Source organism: Bufo gargarizans, chromosome 1, assembly GCF_014858855.1.
Source record: "Bufo gargarizans isolate SCDJY-AF-19 chromosome 1, ASM1485885v1, whole genome shotgun sequence".
NCBI classification, from domain to species: Eukaryota; Metazoa; Chordata; class Amphibia; order Anura; family Bufonidae; genus Bufo; species Bufo gargarizans.
Genome location: NC_058080.1, coordinates 514,446,739 through 514,470,018, shown reverse-complemented (window position 1 = coordinate 514,470,018; position 23,280 = coordinate 514,446,739). Strand labels below are relative to the sequence as shown.

The 23,280-nt window shown below is 43.4% G+C and overlaps 1 protein-coding gene across 1 annotated transcript in view; it reads left to right on the top strand.

Moving 5' to 3' along the window:
* The window catches only part of CORO1C (coronin 1C), a 54,026-nt gene that overhangs the window by 21,069 nt on the left and 9,677 nt on the right, over positions 1-23,280 (top strand). The window contains exons 3-7 of the mRNA XM_044275341.1: positions 16,923-17,045; positions 17,463-17,592; positions 19,000-19,181; positions 21,184-21,303; positions 22,435-22,539. Of these exons, the coding sequence (XP_044131276.1) occupies positions 16,923-17,045; positions 17,463-17,592; positions 19,000-19,181; positions 21,184-21,303; positions 22,435-22,539 (660 nt within the window). The remainder of the gene's footprint in view (positions 1-16,922; positions 17,046-17,462; positions 17,593-18,999; positions 19,182-21,183; positions 21,304-22,434; positions 22,540-23,280) is intronic.

Genomic DNA, 23,280 nt, shown 5'->3' with positions numbered 1-23,280 from the left:
GATAAATCTCTTTTGTTCTGAGTCGGGGTGGTTTAATTGTGCTCTTGTCTTGTGCTCCTGCACTTCACCTTTGAAGACCTTTTTGTGTTCTTTGGCTTTTGTGATGTTGGAGGACAACTGATCTCCTGGAGGGTCACCTTGTTTAAGGTTCCTTTAACAAGGGTGTCCCTGCACAGTCTGACACTAGCAGCACTACTTGGAAAATGTCAGACTTTGTAGGGATACACCCTTATAGGTAACTCCCAGCATCAATTTATTAATGAACTTCTAGTAGCAATAACTGAGTAACAGAATAACATGCTTAGATGGAAAGATTCTCCAAATTGGCTATTGGATGAGGAAATGCTCGTTAGACATGTCAGGAGTGGTGGATGGTTCCTCTTGAACCGTTTAACGCATTAGGACATTCCTGTAAGTCATAAGCATTAAGTGGAAGTATGCAGAGGATTCGCGCACTGGGATCGCTCCACACACACCGGCTGCTAGCACCAGTGTAATAAAATAGAGCTGACGCCTGCCAGCAGTTACTGGGAACAGAGATGACTCCAATCCCAGTCATGGCTACTGCTGTCAATCTGTGTTGGTAGACAGCGGGAGTGTGCACCCATTGCGAGCCCTCGTGGCGAAATCTGTCTGCCTATGAAACTGAGCCTGAGGCACTACCAGACCGGCAGCTTGTAAAAATCCCATAGATTGCAGTAGGATTCTATTGCAGTTTATGGGACAAGTGATCAGAGGAACTTATGCTTCAGGTCCACTTAGAGGACTAAGAAGTACTGTAAAGGGGAAAAAAAACACTTTCTGTTTAACTATTTTAGGCCTCATGCACACGGCCGTTGTTTTAGTCCGCATCCGAGCCGCAGTTTTGGCGGCTCGGATGCAGACCCATTCACTTCAATGGGGCCGCAAAAGATGCGGACAGCACTCCGTGTGCTGTCAGCATCTGTTGCACCGTTCTGTAATCGGCTAAAAATTAAAGTTATGGCTGTCAGAATATGGTGCTGAAGAGACTTTGAAGTGACTCATAATAGAAACTATATAAACTTGGTATTACTGGCTGTCATGTCATTCTTAGTGCACCTTGAAAAAACTAAAAAAAAAAAAAATTGCGTATTATTTGGAGGAATTGCGTATTTTTTTTATTTCACCAGAATTTTTTTTATCCATTTTTCCAACCCAAGATATAGTTTATTAAATGGCGTCAATAAATAGTACAATTTGTCCTGTAAAAATAAGCCCTCATATGGCGCTGTGAACAGAGAAAAAAATATAAAAAATCATCTTTTAGAAATTGGGGAGAAAAAATGAAAACCCAATAATGAATATTGGCTCAGTCCATCAGGGGTTCTCAGTCACCGGCCCATGTAAAGGTTCCTGTTGACTGGCAGTGGAACGAGCCAGCGTATGCGCTCGTCCCTGTCCTGTTTGGATCAGTGTGAGCTTGTCATGTGCAGGATTTTTATTTATTTTTTTCACCGTTGCTTTCTATTCTCATTACTTTGTAGAGATTAGAAATCGCAGCAGAAGATGTTGGAGCTGCATCGGTGAGGGTGGTTATTATTGCCGCCACATGTCAGATTGTAAATGAAGCTTATAGTCTGCTTATGCCATGCTGGCGGCACCAGGGCTCGACCTTCTAAGTGCCTCTCCCTCTATGTCGTCATGCAATCCTAAGCAATGACACCATGCGTTCTCGTGCTGTGTGCTTGTTTTATAGCTGGAAGTGAGGGAATAAATTATGGTAATGTACCAGATTATTAGGTTTGAGATGAAAGAAAAACCCTAAGGCTGGGTTCACACCTGAGCGTTTTACAGCGCGTTCCTACGCGCTGTAAAACGCACAACAGGCAAGAACCAATGATTCCCTATGGGAATGGTTCTCACCTGGGCGTTTTACAGCGCGTACGATCGCGCTGTAAAACGCCCGACGCTCAAACAAGTGCTTGAGCTTTTTTTTGGGCGTTTGTCGCGCGTTCCCGCACATAGATATTCGGGAACGCGCGACAATGTGTGCACGCCTGTCTCTGTATGCGCGATTGTAAACGCCCGTACAATCGCGCATACAGAGCGCTCGTTTCAGAACGCTCAGGTCTGAACCCAGCCTGATACAGATGGTACATTGTAATAGTAAACTATGCATCCATCCATCCATCCATGTTTTGTTTCCTGTGTTCCTTTGACTACTATGGAGGAACATGGTATAATGGAGTATGCTGCATATTAAAACACATGGATTGGAGATTTGCCCGATTCACTAAGATTTGCTCCATATTTTGTAGAAATCTCCATTAGGCCTTTCACATGACCGTATGGCTTTTTCGGTGTTTTGCGATCCGTTTTTCACGGATCCATTGTTTCTGTTCCGTTTTTATGTATGGCATATACAGTAATTACATAGAAAAAAATTGGGCTGAGCATATGGAAATATGCTATATATATATATATAAAAATAAGAAATTCCGCAGCACATTCCAAGCATGCGACGTTTCAATCCTCTCAATGGGATTTTCCTCAGGCAGTGCCTGAGGAAAATCCCATTGAGAGGATTGAAACGTCGCATGCTTGGTGAATAAAGTCTTTTTTTACTTTCTTACAACCTGGATGTGCTGCGGAATTTCTTATTTTTATACGTTTGGAGGTGGATCGCCTACCCAGCCGCTGGCACTCCGCATATACTTTACAGATAGTGGTGCTGCCCACACTTTCTCATATATATATATATATATATATATATATATATATATATATATATATATATATATATATATATATATATATATATATATATATATATATATATATATATATAATGTGTAGAAATGGACAGCACATCCAGTAGAAAAATATATTCAAAAAATTTTATTCAGCCACAGTGGCACAAGAGGCGACGTTTCGGCTCAAAATCCTGAGCCTTTCTCAGGATTTTGAGCCGAAACGTCGCCTCTTGTGCCACTGTGGCTGAATAAAATTTTTTGAATATATTTTTCTACTGGATGTGCTGTCCATTTCTACATACAAGTGTTGGGTAAGCAGTGATAACCCTGGACATAGCACCCGCTACACTGTTATGTTTTGGTGCTGCCACATTTTTCCACTTTTTTATATATATATATATATATATATATATATATATATATATATATATTATTTTTTTATTTTTTTGCAGAACCATTGAAATGAATGGTTCCATATACGGAACACAAATAACGGCGCGTAAACGGGGAAAAGAAAAACTTTCGTGTGAAAGAGGCCTTATAGTTTTCATTCATTGATTTACATGTTGCTTGAAGCACATGGGATTTCATGCATCCCCAGAACTGTAGGTAATCATCAGGTTTTATGGGGCAGCTAGTGGTCTGAGCGGTGGAAGATGGGTGCCGAGCTGGTTTCTAAGATCCCCCTTCCCCCACCTGTGATCAATAAGAGCAGAGAAAATTAGATTATAGCTTTCTAGAGTTAGATCCTAAATCAATAATATGCATGAGGAGCTCTTAGCGCCTTTCCCCGGAGTCCCTTGGAGGTAGCGTGTAGCACAGGCACATAGAACATTTATGTCTCTTGGGCTTGTTGATTCAGCCCTGCCCTGATATTACCACAGCACCGAGAAAGGGTTATCGTCTGCTCCTCTGTACCTCCAGTGTCTTAAAGGAGCACTAATCCTCAAGTCTGTTTTTTGAGAAACTTATTGGCAAAGTGCTGCTATTACTAGCATTTCCAGGATCGTGGTGAGGGGACATCGAAAAACGGTGCAGACAGCCTCTTCTATTCCAAGATGAGATAAGATGCATGTAACTGTACAGACTATGCTTATTTGCACATTCAGACCCGTGGTCAGCCTTTCCCCAATCACTGAGCCGTGTGAACATGCCCAGGACACATGCACACTCGGCTCACCATGCATGTGTCCTAAACGGAGAGAGAGCCGATGCCAGACTCCTCTGTCAGCAGGTTATCTCTCTCAGAACAAAAGGATCAAGCAGATCCAATTGCAAGATCATCCCCCACCCGTCGTCTGGGGCGATTCAGGAAGCGCCCTGCACATTAGAGGGCTGTCCACACCAAAACACCGGGTTTGGCCAACATTTATCTAATGTGTCAAATAATTGCCTTGAAGGGTCTCGAAAGACGTTTCAGAATGCATTGTAAAGGATCAGACCCCCAAAAGTTCAAGTCCCAAAGTGGGCCAAAAAAGAAAGTGGAAAAAAAAAAAAAGTAAAAAAAAATACTTCCCCCCCCCCCAAAAAATGAAGTTTCAAGTAAAAATAAACAAGTGTCATTTTCCCCAAATAAAAAAAAAATTGGTAAAAAATAGCATCGACCGGCTCTATAAACATATCACATGGCCTAACCCCTCAGATGAACACCGTAAAAAAATGAAAACTGTGCTAAATAAAAATTTTTTGGTCACCTTACATCACAAAGTGCAACAGCAAGCGATCAAAAAGGCGTTTTCCCACCAAAATAGTACCAATCTAACAGTCACCTCGTCCCGCAAAAAATGAGCCCCTACCTGAGACAATCGCCCAAAAAATATAAAAACTATGGCTCAGAGTATGGAGACACTAAAACATAATTTTTTTTGTTTAAAAAAAGCTGTTAGTGTAAAACTTACATAAATAAAAAAAAGTATACATATCGAGTATCGCCGCGTCCGTATCGACCGGCTCTATAAAAATATCACATGACCTAACCCCTCAGATGAACACCATAAAAATTTTTAAATAAAAACTGTGCTAAATAAACAATTTTTTGGTCAGCTTGCATCACAAAAAGTGTAATAGCAATCAATCAAAAAGTCACACGCACCCCAAAATAGTGCCAATAAAACCGTCATCTCATCCCGCAAAAATCATACCCTACCCAAGGTAATCGCCCAAAAACTGAAAAAATTATGGCTCTCAGACTATGGAAACACTAAAACCATGATTTATTTATTTTTTTGCTTCAAAAATGAAATCATTAAAACCTACATTAAAAGAAAAAGTATACTTATTAGGTATCGCCGCATCCGTGACAACCTGGTCTATAAAAATATCACATGATCTAACCTGTCAGATGACTGTTGTAAATAACAAAAAATAAAAACTGTGCCAAAACAGCTATTTCTTGTGATCTTGCCTCACAAAAAGTGTAATATAGAGCAACCAAAAATCATATGTACCCTAAACTAGTACCAACAATACTGCCACCCTATCCCGTAGTTTCTAAAATGGGGTCACTTTTTTTGGGAGTTTTTACTCTAGGGGTGCATCAGGGGGGCTTCAAATGGGACATGGTGTCCAAAAAACAAGTCCAGCAAAATCTGCCTTTCAATAACCGTATGGCATTCCTTTCCTTCTGCGCCCTGCCGTGTGCACGTACAGCTGTTTACGACCACATATGGGGTGTTTCTGTAAACTACAGAATCAGGGCCATAAATATTGTTTTGTTTGGCTGTTAACCCTTGCTTTGTAAAAGTTAAAAAAAATATTAAAATGGAAAATCTGCCAAAAAAGTGAAATTTTGAAATTGTATCTATTTTCCATTAATTCTTGTGGAACATTTAAAGGGTTAACAAAGTTTGCAAAATCAGTTTTAAATACCTTGCGGGGTGTAGTTTCTAGAATGTGGTCATTTTTGGGTGGTTTCTATTATGTAAGCCTCGCAAAGTGACTTCAGACCTGAACTGGTTCCTAAAAATTGGGTTTTTGAAAATTTCTGAGAAATTTCAAGATTTGCTTCTATACTTCTAAGGCTTCTTTCACACTTGCGTTCGGGGTTCCGCTTGTGAGTTTCGTTTGAAGGCTCTCACAAGCGGCCCCGAACAGATCCGTACAGCCCCAATGCATTCTGAGTGGATGCGGATCCTCTCAGAACGCATAAGTATGGCTCCGTCTGGCTTCCGTTCTGCTCAGCAGGCGGACACCCGAACGCTGCTTGTAGCGTTTTCTTGTCCGCCTAGCGGTGCGGAGCCAAACGGATCCGTCCAGACTTACAATGTAAGTCAATGGGGACGGATCCGTTTGACGTTGACACAATATGGTGCAATTTCAAACGGATCCTAATTGACTTTTAATGCAAAGTCAGGACGGATCCGTCTGACTAACAATTAGACTTAGATTTTTTTTCTGAAATATAATGCAGACGGATCCGTTCTGAACGGATACCATTGTTTGCATTATAGGAGCGGATCAGTCTGTGCAGATACCAGACGGATCCGCTCCGAACGGAAGTGTGAAAGTAGCCTTAGCCTTGTAACATCCCCAAAAAATTTAATATCATTCCCAAAATGATCGAAACATGAAGTAGACATATGGGGAATGTAAAGTAATAACAATTTTTGGAGGTATTACTATGTATTATAGAAGTAGAGAAATTGAAACTTGGAAATTAGCAATTTTGTTTACAAATTTTTGGTATATTTGTTTTGTTTTTACTTCATTTTACCAGTGTCATGAAGTTCAATATGTGACGAAAAAAATATCTCAGAATGGCCTGGATAAGCCAAAGAGTTTTAAAGTTATCACCACTTAAAGTGACACTGGTCAGATTTGCAAAAAAATGCCAAGTCCGTAAGGTGAAATAGGGCCGAGTCCCTAAGGGGTTAATAGATGCCATACAGTGCCATCCGTCACCATAGAGTTCCATTGTAAAAAAGAAAGACACTGCAGAATGGGAAAGCGTAGTGTACCATATTTTTCAGTCCAGCAAAAAAATGTATACATTAACACCACTAAATTTAGTGGCAATTGGCATTACTACGCCGCCCTCGCCACTTTCTGAAAAGATCTATCATCATTTATGACAGTTTTCTGGTGTAACTGCCAGCTCATTAACGGTGCTTCATCATAAATTAAAGGAAATGTGTCACCAAATACATCTGCCAGATAGTGACACATCTCCTTTTTTATATTCTAATCTGTTTTTATTTTCCGATTGCAGATTTATTTCTTCTATTGCCTGAACATGATTAATGCGGCCATCTTGCCTGAGCTGCTGTTAACAGCATTTTGAAAGCATAAAAAAAAATAAACTGCTTTACGGCAGCACCATTGGCCATAGACGCAATGGTCAGGAGCGGACCTTATTGACTTGTATGGGAGTGTTTTCTAGGAATGTTCTGTGACCTGTGCAGAGGTCATTGTACAAGGAAAGAATAGATAAGCTGTGACAACCACCTATTGTGAATGGTGGATCCTGTCTTATCTACACGCAGAGGTGATATTAGGATTAGTGACAGATGAGCAGATAACTGCAGTGATGTGGTCTGTACAGTATTGTCATCTAGTATTAGGCTTAGTGCACAGTGTAAAAATGACAGTATTTTATGGGTTTTGTTTAAATATAGATAATGACGTGGAAAACTACAAATACCGTGGTCTCTGAAGTTACAATATAAATTGGTTCCAGGGCGACCATTGTATGTTGAAACCATTGTAAGTTGAGCAATTGGTTCCAAAGCCCCAAAATGTCATCCAAGATGAGAGAAAATGAGAAGATATAAGAAATAGCAGATAAGACAGCTAAAACAGGTCCTTACCTATAACAGTCAGGAATAGCTGCTAACTAGTAACTACTACAGCTTTTTTTAAATTTATTTTCCCGAAATCCTAAAGTCGTGCTCTCACCCCGTGCAACAAAATCGTGCAGCGTGCCACACAAAAATCGTGCACTAGGGCCTCCCACAAACCATTCCCTATCCCTCCTGGGCCGGAGCTCCCGCAAGGGACTGGGACAAACGGCAACCCTCAGCCGAAGCCAAGGGGGTACGCCCATCTATGCTCCCGGCTTTTGCCTAGGCTGCCACCCAAGGCGTCAGCCAGGAACTTCAACAAGATCTGGACCTTCCCCGGAGGGAGAGCCCATGGGGTTTGGCAGGGAGGTGAGGAACAAATATGGCCCCACACACACACCCCCTAGACCTCAGGGGGCGGGGTACCCGTAAGGGCGCCGCATCCCTGAAAATCCTCCTACAGCTACTTTACCAAGCCTTGATTGGTTGGATCTGAGTCTGAGACATTGTATGTTGAGTCTGGTTTAAACTTGCAATGGGTCAGAAAAGATCATTGTATGTTGAAAATATTGTATCCGGAGGCCACTGTGTTTTGAGGGATCATTGTATTTAAAAGTAGGTTGGCACATTCACTTTAAGCACATCCTCCTGACCCAATTATGCAAGGCCGTATCCCATCTCTGATAATCCACGCCCCCTTGTTGGGCGGTTCGAAAATGGTCTCTAAATATGTCTAAAATAAATGTGGCGCAAGCCGCATATATGCCAGTGTGGACTAGGGGCAAACCTCAGTAAAGATGGTATTTTCGTCTCCTTTTCCAGAATACTTCCTTGTAGTGAAGCTTTGTTGTGGGGCCTTCTGGTGTTTAGTAATGTGGTATATTGGCTAATGCACATTCTTGTGTTAGTTTATGTATGGCTCAGCTGCTAAATTCCTGACTGGTGACACAGTGGTCATAATGGAATACGAAAACAAGCGGAGACCTCCTGAGACTTGTCCAGGATCTGATCTCTGTACACATTGCTGGGAACGGTGAAGACGAGGCAGTAACATTACTAGTCTTTATTAATGGAATTTAGGCCTCATACACACGACCGTATTCAAAAGAAGCTCCATCAGGCTCCGCAGCTGGGTGAAGGTTTGATCTCTGGTATCTTCCCTTTTGCTGCAGTTAGGCGGACGTTCCTCCTGTGCTGTATGTGGGTAAAGCACTTCCTGCCTCGTCTTTATATAGAGAACAGGAAATGTGCAAGGAAAGGAAAATATAGAAGTGGAATTGCTTGCACAGCAGACTGACAGTGTGCCGATTCATGGAAAGGAGAACCGTTTGCTTCCCTCCCACTTTATTTATTTTTTTCCTCATATCTCATCGATATAATTGGATAGATTGGTTAAAAGGGTTTTCTAAGACACTTATACTGATGACCTATCCTCTGGATAAGTAATCTAGTCCGACCTCCGCCAATCAGCTGTTTGAGAAGGCACCGGTGCCCCTGTGAGTGCTGTGACCTTCTCCGTGCTTACCAAGCACATCAACCGTACAGTATATAATGGCTGTGCTAGGTATGGCGTTAGCTCCGCTTCACTTGAATGGGGCTGAGCTGTGCCTAGGTCATGTGAGCGATGAAGGTGTCGTTACACTGCCTAGGAAAAGCTGTGAGCGCCGGTACCTACTCAAACAGCTGATCAGCGGGGGTCCCAGGTTTCGAACCCCCACCGATCAGATACTGATGATCTATCCAGAGGATTGAAACTGAAACCTGTAGTATTAAAATCTCGGAGAGCCCCTTTACACTGCTAGGTAAGTGTTCGTTCCTGCTCGTCAGTGGAGGAGACTGCTGCTTACGTAATCATTGTTTTCCAGCAGCAGAGCATGATTAGATGGCACAATCTGCGACCGGCAAATGATGACTAAGGCTACTTTCACACTCGCGTTTGGTGGATCTGCACAGACTGATCCGCACCGATAATAAAACCGCATGTATCTGTTCAGAACGGATCCGTTTGTATTATCTTTAACATAGCCAAGACGGATCCGTCTTGAACAACATTGAAAGTGAATGGAGGACGGATCAGTTTTCTATTGTGTCCGTGAAAATGGATCTATCCACATTGACTAACATTGTGTGCCAGGACGGAGCCTGCAAGCAGCTTTTTGCTGTCTGTCTCCACAGCGGAATGTAGACTAAACTGATGCATTCTGAGAGGATCCTTTTCCATTCAGAATGCATTACAATGCAAACTGATCCGTTTTGGACCGCTTGTGAGAGCCCTGAACGGATCTCACAAACTGAAAGCCAAAACGGCAGTGTGAAAGTAGCCTTAGGTGTCCGCACAAACAATCATATTTAAAATATTGTTTCGTACATTCATTGGGTAATTGACAGCAACAAGCTAACCTACGGTACTTCTTTAGGCTCCATTCACACGTCCGCAACGTGTTTTGCGGATAGGAATGAATGGGTCCGCAATTCCGTTCCGCAAAATGCGGAACAAAATTGTGGACGTGTGAATGGACCATTACAATGATGTGCCCGATGTTCGGCCAGTGTAAAGGGGCCTTATGTATACCCCCTATTTTACAGATGCATGTAGTATGGAGCCCATTATGTACCCATAAGCCTCTGGTCAGCGCGCCACCATCGCACACAATTTTGCAATGCTATTCTTCCATCAGTAGAGCGCACACCTCGACTGAACCGTGACAAATGAGTGCAAATTCATATGGTTTGTGGGGTGCCTGTAGGGCCTTACATACAGTGGATCTGGCACAGTGTAATGGATTCAATAATGAGCTCCACTCATTTCTGTGGCTGTCACCCCTAGCTGTGTTGTCACAGGAAGGCGTGGAGCTTGGATGCAACAAGAGCAATGGTGATGCCTTCCTTGCGCCAAAGGCCTAATCTGCATATTAGTATTATAACTTGGGAACAGAGCCTCAGATCAACAAAAGAAAATCAGCTTGAACCACAGTAAGTCCATTCACACATCCGTATGTGTTTTCCGGATCTGCGAAACACGGACACCGGCGATGTGGGTTCCGCATTTTGCGGAATACCTTTCCCCAGCTCTATAATAGAAAATGCAGACAAGAATAGGACATTTTTTCGGGAACGGAAATGCGGATCCGGACAGCACATAGTGTGGCCCCATAGAAATGAATTGGTCCGCAATTCCGTTCCGCAAAATGCAGCACAGAATTGCGGATGTGTGAATGGACCCTTATGTGTCTAGGCATAAGGCCGGATATGGAGGGCGCTGGTGACAGTTTCCTTTTAATGGGGGGGATCTCAGGATCCTTGTGAGGTACATGGCTGGTTCTAGTTTTGTTAGAGATTTGTCTGCCATATAGTATATGTTGCCTGTTTTTTTATTTTTTCCATTAATCCTGGGATAACCCCATTAATACGGATAGGAGTCGTTTTTCAGCTTCTTTACATAAATGAAATACTAAGATGAGTTTGATCTCTGCTATAGAAGCATGCGATCTGTACCACAGAGGCCCGCGCTGATTTGCTTCTATTCCGTTGATCTCATGTGCTGTAGGCCTAGTCTACTTTATATGTGGGATAGTTGGGATGCGATTGAATGCATAGACGTAGGCACCAGGATGTGATTTTCGTCTTGTATAGCCTCTTTGTGGCTCCAGTAAATGCATCGCCTGTTGCCATGAGTCCCAGGAGGTAAAGCGTTAAGGACGCACGCTGCTGTGTGGATGCCTCCAGAGCACACGCCCTGCTGTCATCATAGCCGGAGACACTGCAGCCAATGAGCGAGCAGTGCAGGAAGCCGGGACCGTGTGCTGTCAGGGTTCAAGTCATCCATGCCCTTATATGGTAAAATTTACTGTCTGGGCTCAGGGAGGAGGGCGGGTGCGAAGATGCCAGATCACTCTCACTGCCTGCTCTTCAGCCTGACGACTGGATTCAGCACACACTATACATACACCCGCTCGGTATTTTCTATACTGCCATATCAGTGTTGCTTCCCCCCCCCCCCCCCATCTATTGTGGATGTAGCCATCTTCATAGAAAGCAGTGTAAACGCACATGTCCTAAAATAGTTACACGAAGATGGAATGAGCATGATTAGGGATGATGGAAAAGTGCTCCCACATTCTGATCAGTCTGATAAGTGCGGAATTCACACGCATACTAGGAATACCCTGAATCCACACCTACAGATTGTCATTATTAAAGGGGTTGTTGAAATTTGGAGACATGTGATTATTTTCTTGTAGAAGCAGCGCCACTTTCGTCCATTGGCTGCGTCTGGTACTGCAGCCCAGACCTAGACAAGTAAATAAGGCTGTCTGAGATTAAACACTAATGAGATCTGGTCTTCTGTGACTTACCGGAAGGTCATTTTTGACTGGCTTTCAGCTTATTTGGGATAACCTATGGGAAAGGTATTGCAACATTTACAATTTAGGGAGGGACAGTTGGCATGCCAATTCACCTATAATGTAAATGAAACGTAATGGCCGATTATTACATTACAAAGAAAATGACTTATTTTTCTGCTCAGTTGAGCAACTCTATGCAGAAGTGAAAAAAAGCCCTGAAAGGGTGAAAATATAAAGGATGACGACATTAACAAAATTAAGGAAGCACTGATCTGCTGCTGTTCCGGAGCTGCTCTGGCCCAGGCTGCTTTCTCCACTTCCTGGTCTCAGCGCACAGGAAATGGCTGCAGCTTCCCGCTCAGCCAATCTCTACAGGAGGTGTCACCCCTGCAGGCATACCAAGCCATTCCGGGGTGTCAAGTCAGGACCAGAGAGTGCATTGCTGTAGGGACCATAGCAGCTTTAGAAGGGCAGGGGATCATGGAGGGGAGCAATGCTTCTTTTTTTTTTTAGTTTTTGGTTTTCCTTGAGGCATTGTTTCTATAGCACCATTCTAGACAGAGGTGGAACCCACATGTGTCAGACTTTTGTCGTATCCTGTGGATATGCCATAAATTTTTGAGGTTGCAATATCTCATTAAAAGGGGTTCTGTCACCCCACTAAACATTTTATTTTATTTTTTTATTTTTTTTTTGTGTGTACTTATAATCCCTATACTGCGATTTATCCATACATAATGTGATTGATCATTTTGGTTTAGTAGATTTTGCTAAAAACGTACTTTTATAATATGTAAATTACCTGTCTACCAGCAAGTAGGGCGGCTACTTGCTGGTAGCAGCCGCATCCTCCTATCATAATGACGCCCCCCCTCTGCATGTTGATTGACAGGGCCAGCGAACGGGATCGTTCTCTGCTGGCCCTGCCTGTTTGCATTCAAAATCTGGCGCCTGCGCCGCGGCTGTACCTGTCTTCAATCGGCGCAGGCGCACTAAGAGCCGCTCCATCCTCAATGCGCCTGCGCCAGGTATAGATGTGACGTCATTGGCGCAGGCGCATTGAGGATGGAGCGGCTCTTAGTGCGCCTGCGCCGATTGAAGACAGGTACAGCCGCGGCGCAGGCGCCAGATTTTGAATGCAAACAGGCAGGGCCAGCAGAGAACGATCCCGTTCGCTGGCCCTGTCAATCAACATGCAGAGGGGGGGCGTCATTATGATAGGAGGATGCGGCTGCTTCCAGCAAGTAGCCGCCCTACTTGCTGGTAGACAGGTAATTTTACATATTATAAAAGTACGTTTTTAGCAAAATCTACTAAACCAAAATGATCAATCACATTATGTATGGATAAATCGCAGTATAGGGATTATAAGTACACAAAAAAAAAAACTGTTTAGTGGGGTGACAAAAGCCCTTTAAACTGATGATCTATCCTCTGGATAGATAATCAGCATCTGATCGGCGGGTGTCCGACACCCGGGACCCCGGCTGATCAGTTGTTTGAGAAGGCAGCAGCGCTGGCAGTAGTGCCGTGGCCTTCTCACTGTTTACCGCAGGCCCAGTGACGTCACAACTAGTATCACTGGCCTGGGCGCGGCTAAGCTCTGTTCACTTGTCAAAGGGGTGTGTCCCTACATAGTCTGACACTGGCAGCACTGATTGGATGGTGTGTATGTGCCACCCCGACTAGTAACACCCAATTGTCAGTTTATTCATACTTTTCTAGAGGGAGTATATAATGCAAAGTTGTAGGAAGCGCCAGAATGGTTATTTCATGGGAAATAAAACTGTTTACCAGTCAGTGCCCAACCCTTTAAAGGAATCTGCCCTGCATTTCTAATCTGATACGTTCAGGTTCACATCCCTACCTGCAGGAGTGCCGTGAGAAGTCCGCGAGGGGGTGTTTGCCTAATTCAAGCATATGTGACATGCCAGGCTGGTTTCCATGCTCCAGACAGTGTCCAGGAAAAGAACCTGAAATATGCAGGCACAGATATTGAAATGAGCGGTGTCTGTGCCAGTAAAGTGCTATGCTCAAGGGAACCTCTGGAGCCATTTTATTTCTGCAGGAATGCTGTTGGCGTCGTCCTCTGTAGCCGATTTACCGCCTCAAGTAATTTACTCCTTTTACTTTCACTGTAAAACAAATACCATCACGTAGAAGAAACTTTGTGTGGTACTCCCTGTTCTTTCCTCTTAGATTTGGCAAATGATCCTTGCGATTCCAGTGTCCAGCAGTACTGGCTGCTTAGCATAACTTGACGTTTGCAAGGGGGCAATTTTCGGGTTTTCATGCTTTTTTACTTTTTTTATTTATTGGCTCCCAACATGATGATTTAGTGGGATCATCACGAATCGGGTTTCCTGGTCCCCTGTATGGTTGTATTATATGAAAGCTAATGCCCTTAAAGGGGTTTTCCAATAATACATACTTGCTCCATGTCGCTCTGGTCCTTCACACTGCCTCCGGTTTCTTCATCTTCTGGACCCTTTCTTTCAGTGGTACATGGTTATGGTAACATGCACCACTCCAGCCAATGACTGGCTTCAGTGGTAATGTGGCCACAAGCAGCATGTCACCACTGAAGCCAGTCCTTGGCTGTAGCGGTGCATGTGACCATGTCCATGCACTTCTTGATGTGAATAGTGTGGGGACTAGAAGATGGAGGCAGCGCAGAGGGTCAGCATGGGGCAGATAAGTATGAATCCTCTTTAAGGGGGCAGGCTGTGGGCACTTGCTAAAAAAAAAAAAAAAATAGGTATTACCGGAATAGCCCTGTAAGGGTAATTTGTAATGGTGGTCTCATGACTGTTCATGTGTCTTACCCGCTCAGCAGTGTTAATCTGAAAGCGTTGGTGTACAGTAGCCCCAATACATTCTGAAGTCCTTTGATAGGTGTCTAGGTAGGTGAGGTATGGGGAACAATGACTATTATTTCTCCTTCCATAAAGAACAATCACAGTTTTCGTAACAGACATGGAAAGTAAACTGCTTTCCTCTGTTAAGGTCACGCCAGAATCTCATGGTGATGCCACGTGAACACCTGCTATAAACGTGGTTTCCACATGTCGAACAGTCCGGTCTTTTTGTCATGTACACATTTGCCACAGCAGAACCATTCCTGCTATACAGCAGATCCTGTAGAAATACAACCGACAAGCATAGGACGTGTTCTATCTTTTTGCAGGCTGACGGAACAGACAAAGGGCATCTTGTATGTGAGGGCAGCATTAACTGGTTATACCCCCTTAGTGAAAAGCGGGGTCGCTTTCTTGAATATTTGGCTTAGGGTACTTTAATACTTGCGGCAGAGGATTCTGGCAGGCAGATCCAGCAATCCAGACGCAAACTAATGGTATTTGTCAGACTGATCCGGATGCGGATCCGTCTGACAAATGCATTGAAATACCGGAAAAACAGACCCACTATTAATTATATATATTTTTTTGCATTTTTTAAAGGTCTGCGCATGCGTTTTGTCGAAACACTTAATGCCGGATCCGGCATTCCGGCAAGTGATCAGTATTTTTGGCCAGAGAGAAAACTGCAGCATGCTGCAGTATTTTCTCTGTCCAAAAAAACTTAAGAGGGACTGAACTGATGCATCCTGAACGGAATGCTCTCCATTCAGAATGCATTAGGATAAAACTGATCAGCAGTGACGGAACTCAATACCGGAAAACAAAAACGCTTAGTACCCTAAGGCCTCTTGCGCATACACTCTTTTTTTCCAGTTTATGTTCCGTTTTTTTGTGTTCTATTTACAGAACCATTCATTTCAAGGAAGTTACTCCGTATGCCTTCCGTTTCCGTATTTGTTTTTCCGTTCAAAGATAGAACAGGTCCTATTATTGTCCGCATAACTGACAAGGATAGTACTCTTCTATCAGGGGCCAGCTGTTGCGTTCCGCAAAAAACTGAATGCACACGGACGTCACGGACAGTTCAAGTGAATTAGTGAAGCAAAATCTTAATTCTAAAATGATTTTAGACAGAACAAAACTTAAAGGGGGTAGTCCAGATTCAGAGTTGAACCCAGACATATCCCCATTTTCACCCAGTCAGTCCCCCTGATATGAGCATTGGAGCCTTTTATGCCCTAATTCTCTCCCTGAATCTCGCAGGGCAAAGGCTTTTTTTTGGAGATCCAGTGACTTACCGGGCTCTCCATGGGTATAGCTAGGTGACGCTTCTGCCTAGCAGTAAGCCCACTGATGTCACCGGCACTAATAGTCAGGCTGTAGCACTGCCCTAGCCTTTCATGCGCCAATGCTCTCCCTTGCCCTGCGCGATTCAGCTTTTTTGGAGATCCTGTGATGTACTAGGCTGTCCATGGGTAAAGCTAGGCGCAGGCTTGTACCTAGCAGTGTTCCTGGTGACATCACTGGCACTAATTAGTGGGCTTAGGCGCTGCTGTAGACTGTAAAACGGCTAGAGCAGCGCTAAAGCCCGCCTAGCAGTGTAAAAAATATGAACGGTGCAAGGCACGGGGAAGCATTGGATCATGAAATGCTCCAATCGGGGGCTGCCTGGGTGAAAATGGGGATATGTCCCCCCTTTTAACATGCTCATATGATCAGATGGGTTTCTAGACCTTCATGGGGTTGTCCGGCTGGACAAAATGTTTTAGAAAAGTCTCTGGGTTACTCGCCTCACCGATCTCCATGGCTTAATGGTCTCTGTTTCCTGGTCCAGTGTTGACACACAGGAAATGCCCACAATGCCAATGACTGGTCGCAGCCATGACCCTCCTCAGCCAATTACTGGCCATGGGAGCATTTCTATTTCCTGGGTGTTGAGACTTGGACTTAGGAAGCAAACACCAATAATGCTTTTTAACAGTTAGTGTAAAGTAGAACTGGCTTAGTTGCCCATAGCAACCAGATTCCTCATTTCATTTTGCACAGCCCCTTTGGAAAATGAAAGTTGAAATCTGATTGGTTGCTGTGGGCAACTAAGTCAGTTCTGCTTTTACACTAGTTTGATAAATGTCCCCCTTAATATCTAACTTTTTCGCCCCCCTTTTATGCTGCAGAGGTATATTTTTAGTAGCTCCTAACAGCTGTATCAATGTCTTTCTCTAGACTGGGAGAATTGACAAGGCCTACCCGACAGTGTGTGGTCACACAGGTCCGGTGCTGGACATTGACTGGTGTCCTCATAATGACAATGTGATCGCTAGCGGCTCTGAAGACTGCACGGTCATGGTAAGTACTTCATGAATCTTTAGACTCTAAGCTCCCCCTAGTGGTAGATTGTGGGATTCAAGTATATATTTTGCCACTAAAGCATATTTTATAGTATATTTTATCATGGTCATTTTTGCTAATGACTAAAAATATATATATTTTTTTTTCTGTAGCAGTTTTACACAGATAACGTTAAGTGGCCATGTGAAAGAAACGCTTATTACACGTGTGCAGTTGTTTCACTTAGCAGATCATCAATGTAAAGCGTGACCGATGGCTTCATATTTTGTCACCTATTTATCATCTGACTTCAGTGTTTTTTGTACTTTGTGCCCTAACAGCGCAGAGGCTAGCTGGTGACATTTGATAAATCCTATTGAGGTCAGTAAGAGTGGTAAACCTGGCTTTGACAACAATCTGTATTTTGTTACATAGGTATGGCAAATCCCAGAAGGTGGCCTAACCATTCCGCTCACGGAGCCTGTGGTAGTGTTGGAAGGACATTCCAAGAGGGTAGGCATTGTGACATGGCACCCAACAGCCCGGAACGTGCTGCTCAGTGCAGGTATGTTGGCATATGGATAATTCACTGCAGTATTACCGAATGAAATGGTATGCCCACCCGCACCCATCTCTAGAATGAAGCTCACAGCGGGAGCATTTCTATGAGGGTGCTAAAAATCTGGTAGTTCCATATAAGTGAATGGTCTGGTGGCCACGCTTGCACGGTGTGCTGTCCATTCAATTCTAAGGGACATGAAAATCGCTGAACGTGCCTCTTGGCTATTTTCATTTTTTCATTGCTCCCTTAGAAATGAATGGAGGGCGGCTGCTCATGCGCGGTGTCCTCTCCTGAACTTTGGGTGCTCAGAGGTGACACCCGTGCCTATGCCACCAATGTCTGAGGTGAGACAACCCCTTCTGTAGCCATTGAGCTTATAACATCTGTTTGACTCCACTGTAAACGGCTTAATAATAGCTGAACATGTCCATAGGGTTCAGATTGCTTAAAGGGAACCCATGACCTCAAAAATGCATCTATACCCACCACCAGTACCTAATAGTAGCCCGCAGCCTGTTAATAATCATGTGTTTCATCCTGTTATCCGATGCTGCGCAAGTTCAAAAACCGCGGTTTTATTCTCAATCAACGCTATAGTGCCGGCTAGCTTGAAGTCAAGGGGGCAGCGGCCTCCTTGCTTCAAGTCAAGGTAACCACGCCCCCTAACCATCCCCTCTTGCCCGAGAGTGACAGCCTGCAGTGCGGTCGTGATTCCCCAGGTCTCGCGCATGCGCGGTGCGCTCTGTAGTAATGCGTTATCCCATCTCCTGCTGCCGCTGTTAGCCGGGTTTCAGCGGCACAATGCGCATGCGCGAGCCTTGGGGAATCGCGACCGCACTGCAGGCTGTCATTCTCGGGCAATAGGGGACGGTTAGGGGGCGTGGTTACCTTGACTTGAAGCAAGGAGGCCGCTGCCCCCTTGACTTCAAGCTGGCCGACACTATAGCGCTGATGGAGAATAAAACCGCGTTTTAGTAGCTGCGGGCTACTACGAGGTACTGCTGGCGAGTTTAGATGCATTTTTGAGGTGAAAGGTTTCCTTTAATTTTGTGGTTTCCAGAGCTCTCTGCTTACAAGGGGCGCAGGGTAAAGTTTGCGTTTTTGAGGCTTATTAGTGTTGCTTCTGATGTCAATTATTATTATTTTCGCTGCATTCAAATCCCAATATGTTCTGTTATAGTGCCCCCTAGTGGCAGATTGTCTAAATATATACCATACATGTCACAATTTGTTTGCAAAGAATTCAGACACACACAAACAATTCTTCTGGATTATACTTTATTGGTGAACCTTTTAATAGATTTGTTTTTGAGAGATGTTGCTCTGGGGAGTGGGGGGCATCTATGAAACTGGCGAGGCAATTGGTGCTCTGAGATATTGACTGTAAGGGGATTGTCATTTTCATTGCAGGTGGTGATAATATTGTTTTGATATGGAATGTGGGTACCGGGGAGGCTCTAATCTCCCTAGAGGATATGCACAACGATATGATATTCAGTGCCAGCTGGAACCGAAATGGCAGCCTCATTTGTACGGCTTCCAAGGACAAGAAGCTTCGTGTTATTGATCCACGCAAAATGGAAATGGTAGCGGTATGTAGTTGGGGACATCATTTTGGGAGAAAGGGGTTTTCCAGCAGTTAAAGTTTTTTTTTGTTTTGTTTCCCCCCCCCATAATCAGCTGGGTCACCGCTGCGTTAATGTATAACTGATGCCCAAAGACTAAACAGTTACACCCCTTCATGATGTCGGCAGATCATGTGATCACACACTGATCACATCTCCTGCTTCATATTCGCCATAATCACCTCCGTCTCTCGTGGGTAAATCTACATGGTGTCACGTAACCATGGGGATATAGGCACTCCCCCTCTTCATAACTAATAGGATGCCACCGATCTCGCAGTCAATTCTGCAAAATAAATCCCGCCAGGATAAGCACTCTGATTCGGGAATGTCATATTCAATAATAATTTAAACATCGCCAATTGTATCAATTCGGGCATGATAAGGGTCCAGCCTCAATCGCTCCCCACCTACAGGAATCAAACACAATAGAAAAAAAATATTACATTAAAAAAACTGGTTAAAAACAAATAACTAAAATAACTATACTGACAAAGATATCCTTCTCCATACCACTTACATTGAATTCTATATTCGAGCCATATGGCTGTAACGACCGCAGAGTAAAGATCCATTTAAATTCTTTTTTCCTCAAGATCATCTCCCCACCTCCTCTCCTCAACGTTCCCACAGAGTTAATCACCCTGAATCTTAATTGATTTATTGAATTGCCACAATCGGTGAAATGTTTCGCTACAGGCTTGTCCAACATTCTCGTACTTTTATGTTTATTAATACGTTCTCTGATCTCCATCGTAGTTTCTCCAACATAGATTAAACTGCAGGGACAGTGGGTCATATAAATCGCATCCTTCGATCTACATGTGTAGTACCTATTGACCTTGTATTTATGTCCCGGGATGAACGAGAGCGCACCATTCACTGTGCGCTTAAAGCTCTGTTCTCTGTAGACAACTCAGCGGTGTACGTAGTACACATTTTATCATTGGGGCCGCAGGAGCGCACATTGCTGCTCCTGCCCGTGCTCCCTGGAGGATTACTAACTCCTGGCATAGCACATGGGTACCCATGTACTATACCAGGATTAGCGGAGCGGGCTTCTGCAATATGCATTCCTGTCCGTCCTCACAGCGCTGCTGTGGCCCATTGATAAAATGTGTGTTGCATAAACCGCTGAGCTGTCAGCAGTGAACAGTTTTAAGTGCACAGTGAATGGTGCGCTTTAGGGAAGTAAAAATTATATATATATATATATATATATATATATATATATATATATATATATATATATATATATATATATATATATATATATATACAAAATTGATTAATAAAGTATATTCGAAATAGTTTTATTAGAGCATTAGGGACAAATTAAAAGTTCATATAAAGGTTTAGTTACTCTTAAAATATTATTGACCTACTCTCCAGTGATACCTATGAAGAGATCTTCACTTTCCTGCTCCCCGCCGCTGCATTCCAGCACTGTTGCTCCCAGGAGTATCCGATCCCCACCTGTCAGCTTCGGTACAGATGGGTTCAAGTGGACTGACGAGAGCTATTGCATGGTGCCAAGTGGCTCATGACGCAGTAGTGACATGCTGCTTTAGGTCAGTCGTTGGATGTAGCAGCATATGTGATCTGTCCATGTGGAAGTTGACAGGTGGAGACCAGAAGTCCTGTGAAGACATCCTGGGAGCCACAGATCTGAAATGAAGCGGCAGGGAGCAAGTAAGAATAGATATCTTCTAGCACCCCCACCAATCAGCTGTATGAAGAGGCTACACTGCTTAGACCAGCGCTGCAGCCACTCAACTACACTATGGGATTGTTGTGGCCTTTTGCAATTCTAAACATAAAACCATGTTTTTTTTTTTTGTTAATGGTTTCTTTACATACATTTATGTTTGCTATATAAATGCTATGTAAGAGTTGATAGTTTGCTAAATAAACCTGTTTGCTGTTCTTGTAACGGATTTGTTTTTGTTTTTTTGTCAACTTTCTATAGGAGAAAGATAAAGCACACGAAGGCGCTCGGCCTATGAGGGCAATCTTTTTATCTGATGACAGCATTTTTACCACTGGGTTCAGCCGTATGAGTGAACGCCAGTTAGCATTGTGGAATCCGGTAAGTGATTAGACATACATTTTAGTAGCCACTGATAAGCTGGGCACACTTTTACTTGTATGTAGAAGTAGTGAGCAGAATGTGTGATACTTCTGCTGGTACACTCAGGAAGATTTGACAGCTTTAATATTCATTATCTTAATATTTTATATTCCTTAGCTTCATCTTTGAGCAACCTATTGATCTTTACCATCAGATTAAAATCCTTCCTTATAGAAGTCCTGATTGTGCAAAAATGCGCAACGCCTTTCATTCCTTACTGTGACCCCATGGGAAAACCGCTAATTTCCAGTCCGCAAGTGTGTGAAAGCATACTTTTTACATCTGCGTCCATCTTCTACTCGCTATGTGCAGATGATTTATGAATTAGGATATTGGTGGTTAGATCTGCTCTGTAATGTAATGCAATTTGATGACAGATTTAAATATTGCTTCACCGGCAGGTAGTGGTTGCACAGTGCAAAATGAATTTTAGCAGGTAGGTTGTCAGTCATGTTTTATGCTTGAGATAAACCTAGCATTGCTCTTCAGAACACTTGTAGACTTCCGTTTAAGCTGTATAGAGGTTATCTACATGATAAAACATACTGGTGAAAAAAGAAAAAGGAAGCATGTGTTTAAAGTTGTAGCAACTTTGAATTTTGTGCTGATTTATATGTTAGGGTGGGTTCACGCTAGCGTTATGGAGTCCGTTATGGCTTTCCGTTATAACGGTAGGACGGATCAGTTTTGCTGCCCGTAGACTTGCATTATGACGGAATGCAAAACGGACGCTCCTGTCGACAGGACTTTGTTTTCCGTCTTGCATAACGGGACCCAGACGGATCCGTTATGTTTTCCCATAGACTTCTATTAGGATGGAGCAAAGCGGAATGCCTTTTAAAGGCTTTAGTTTTGCATTCCAACCTATGGATTCCGCTATGTTCCGTTATAACCCTGTCATAACGGAAAGCCATAACGCTAGTGTGAACCCACCCTTAGATACTTCTCAGTTTTAACATTTACTAATGATTATTTTTCAGAGTGTTTTAATATTAACTGTGCTGAGATTAGTTGCAAAACTAAACCTTAGATGTGAGGGGGGTTTTTTTTCTAGCTTTTTTAGTAAATGAATGTTTTTGTTATGTACAGAAAAGTATGGACGAGCCTATTGCACTACACGAAATGGATACAAGCAATGGAGTCTTGCTGCCTTTTTATGACCCCGACACGAACATCATCTACTTATGTGGCAAGGTGAGATTAATAATTGTATTTTCTGTTTGAATTCATAAATGGAGTGTAAGGACCCGTTTACATGGATCAGTACACAGGGCAATGATCAGGAATAAACTGTTGGTTCCCAGCCATTGCTCGCTTGTTCAGCTGCATGTACATGATGCAATCATCCCCTCTGTATGGGGATAAATAGGTCATTGCTGGACATTATCATTCTGCCCATACAGGTTTATTGATCACAATGATTTGAAGTGCCTCATAAACAATATATCACCTGAAAAACAATAGGTTTGCTTGTATGTCTGGTGATATATAGCACATTTAGGCTGCTCTCATATGGCCATATGCGGTCTGAAATGCCATCCATGTGACAGCCGCACTTTTCAGACCGTCTGCGGCTCAGTTGAGCCAGACTTTCTGCATCAGTGTTCTGTTGCTGTACGTTCCAACCCATCCGTGAATCTGTTGTACTGTGCACAAGTGAAGCTGTGGTTGGGCTGGAAATCGCATCATTATATGTTCGGTCACATGCAGACCGACTAAACAGTGCGGTCTTCGTTATTTTAAATAGTGCCCGCTGCAGCCTCTACCCAACCACAGTGTGACCGCACTGTTTGGTCGTACCCTTAGAGAGATGTTGACCATACACAAAGCTATTTCTCTCAAACTCCTCCACACACAATGTACACTCTGTGTGCCCGAGCATACGTGTGTTCAGATGGGGTAGAGTCATGTGCCACCATCACAAACTAAACATTA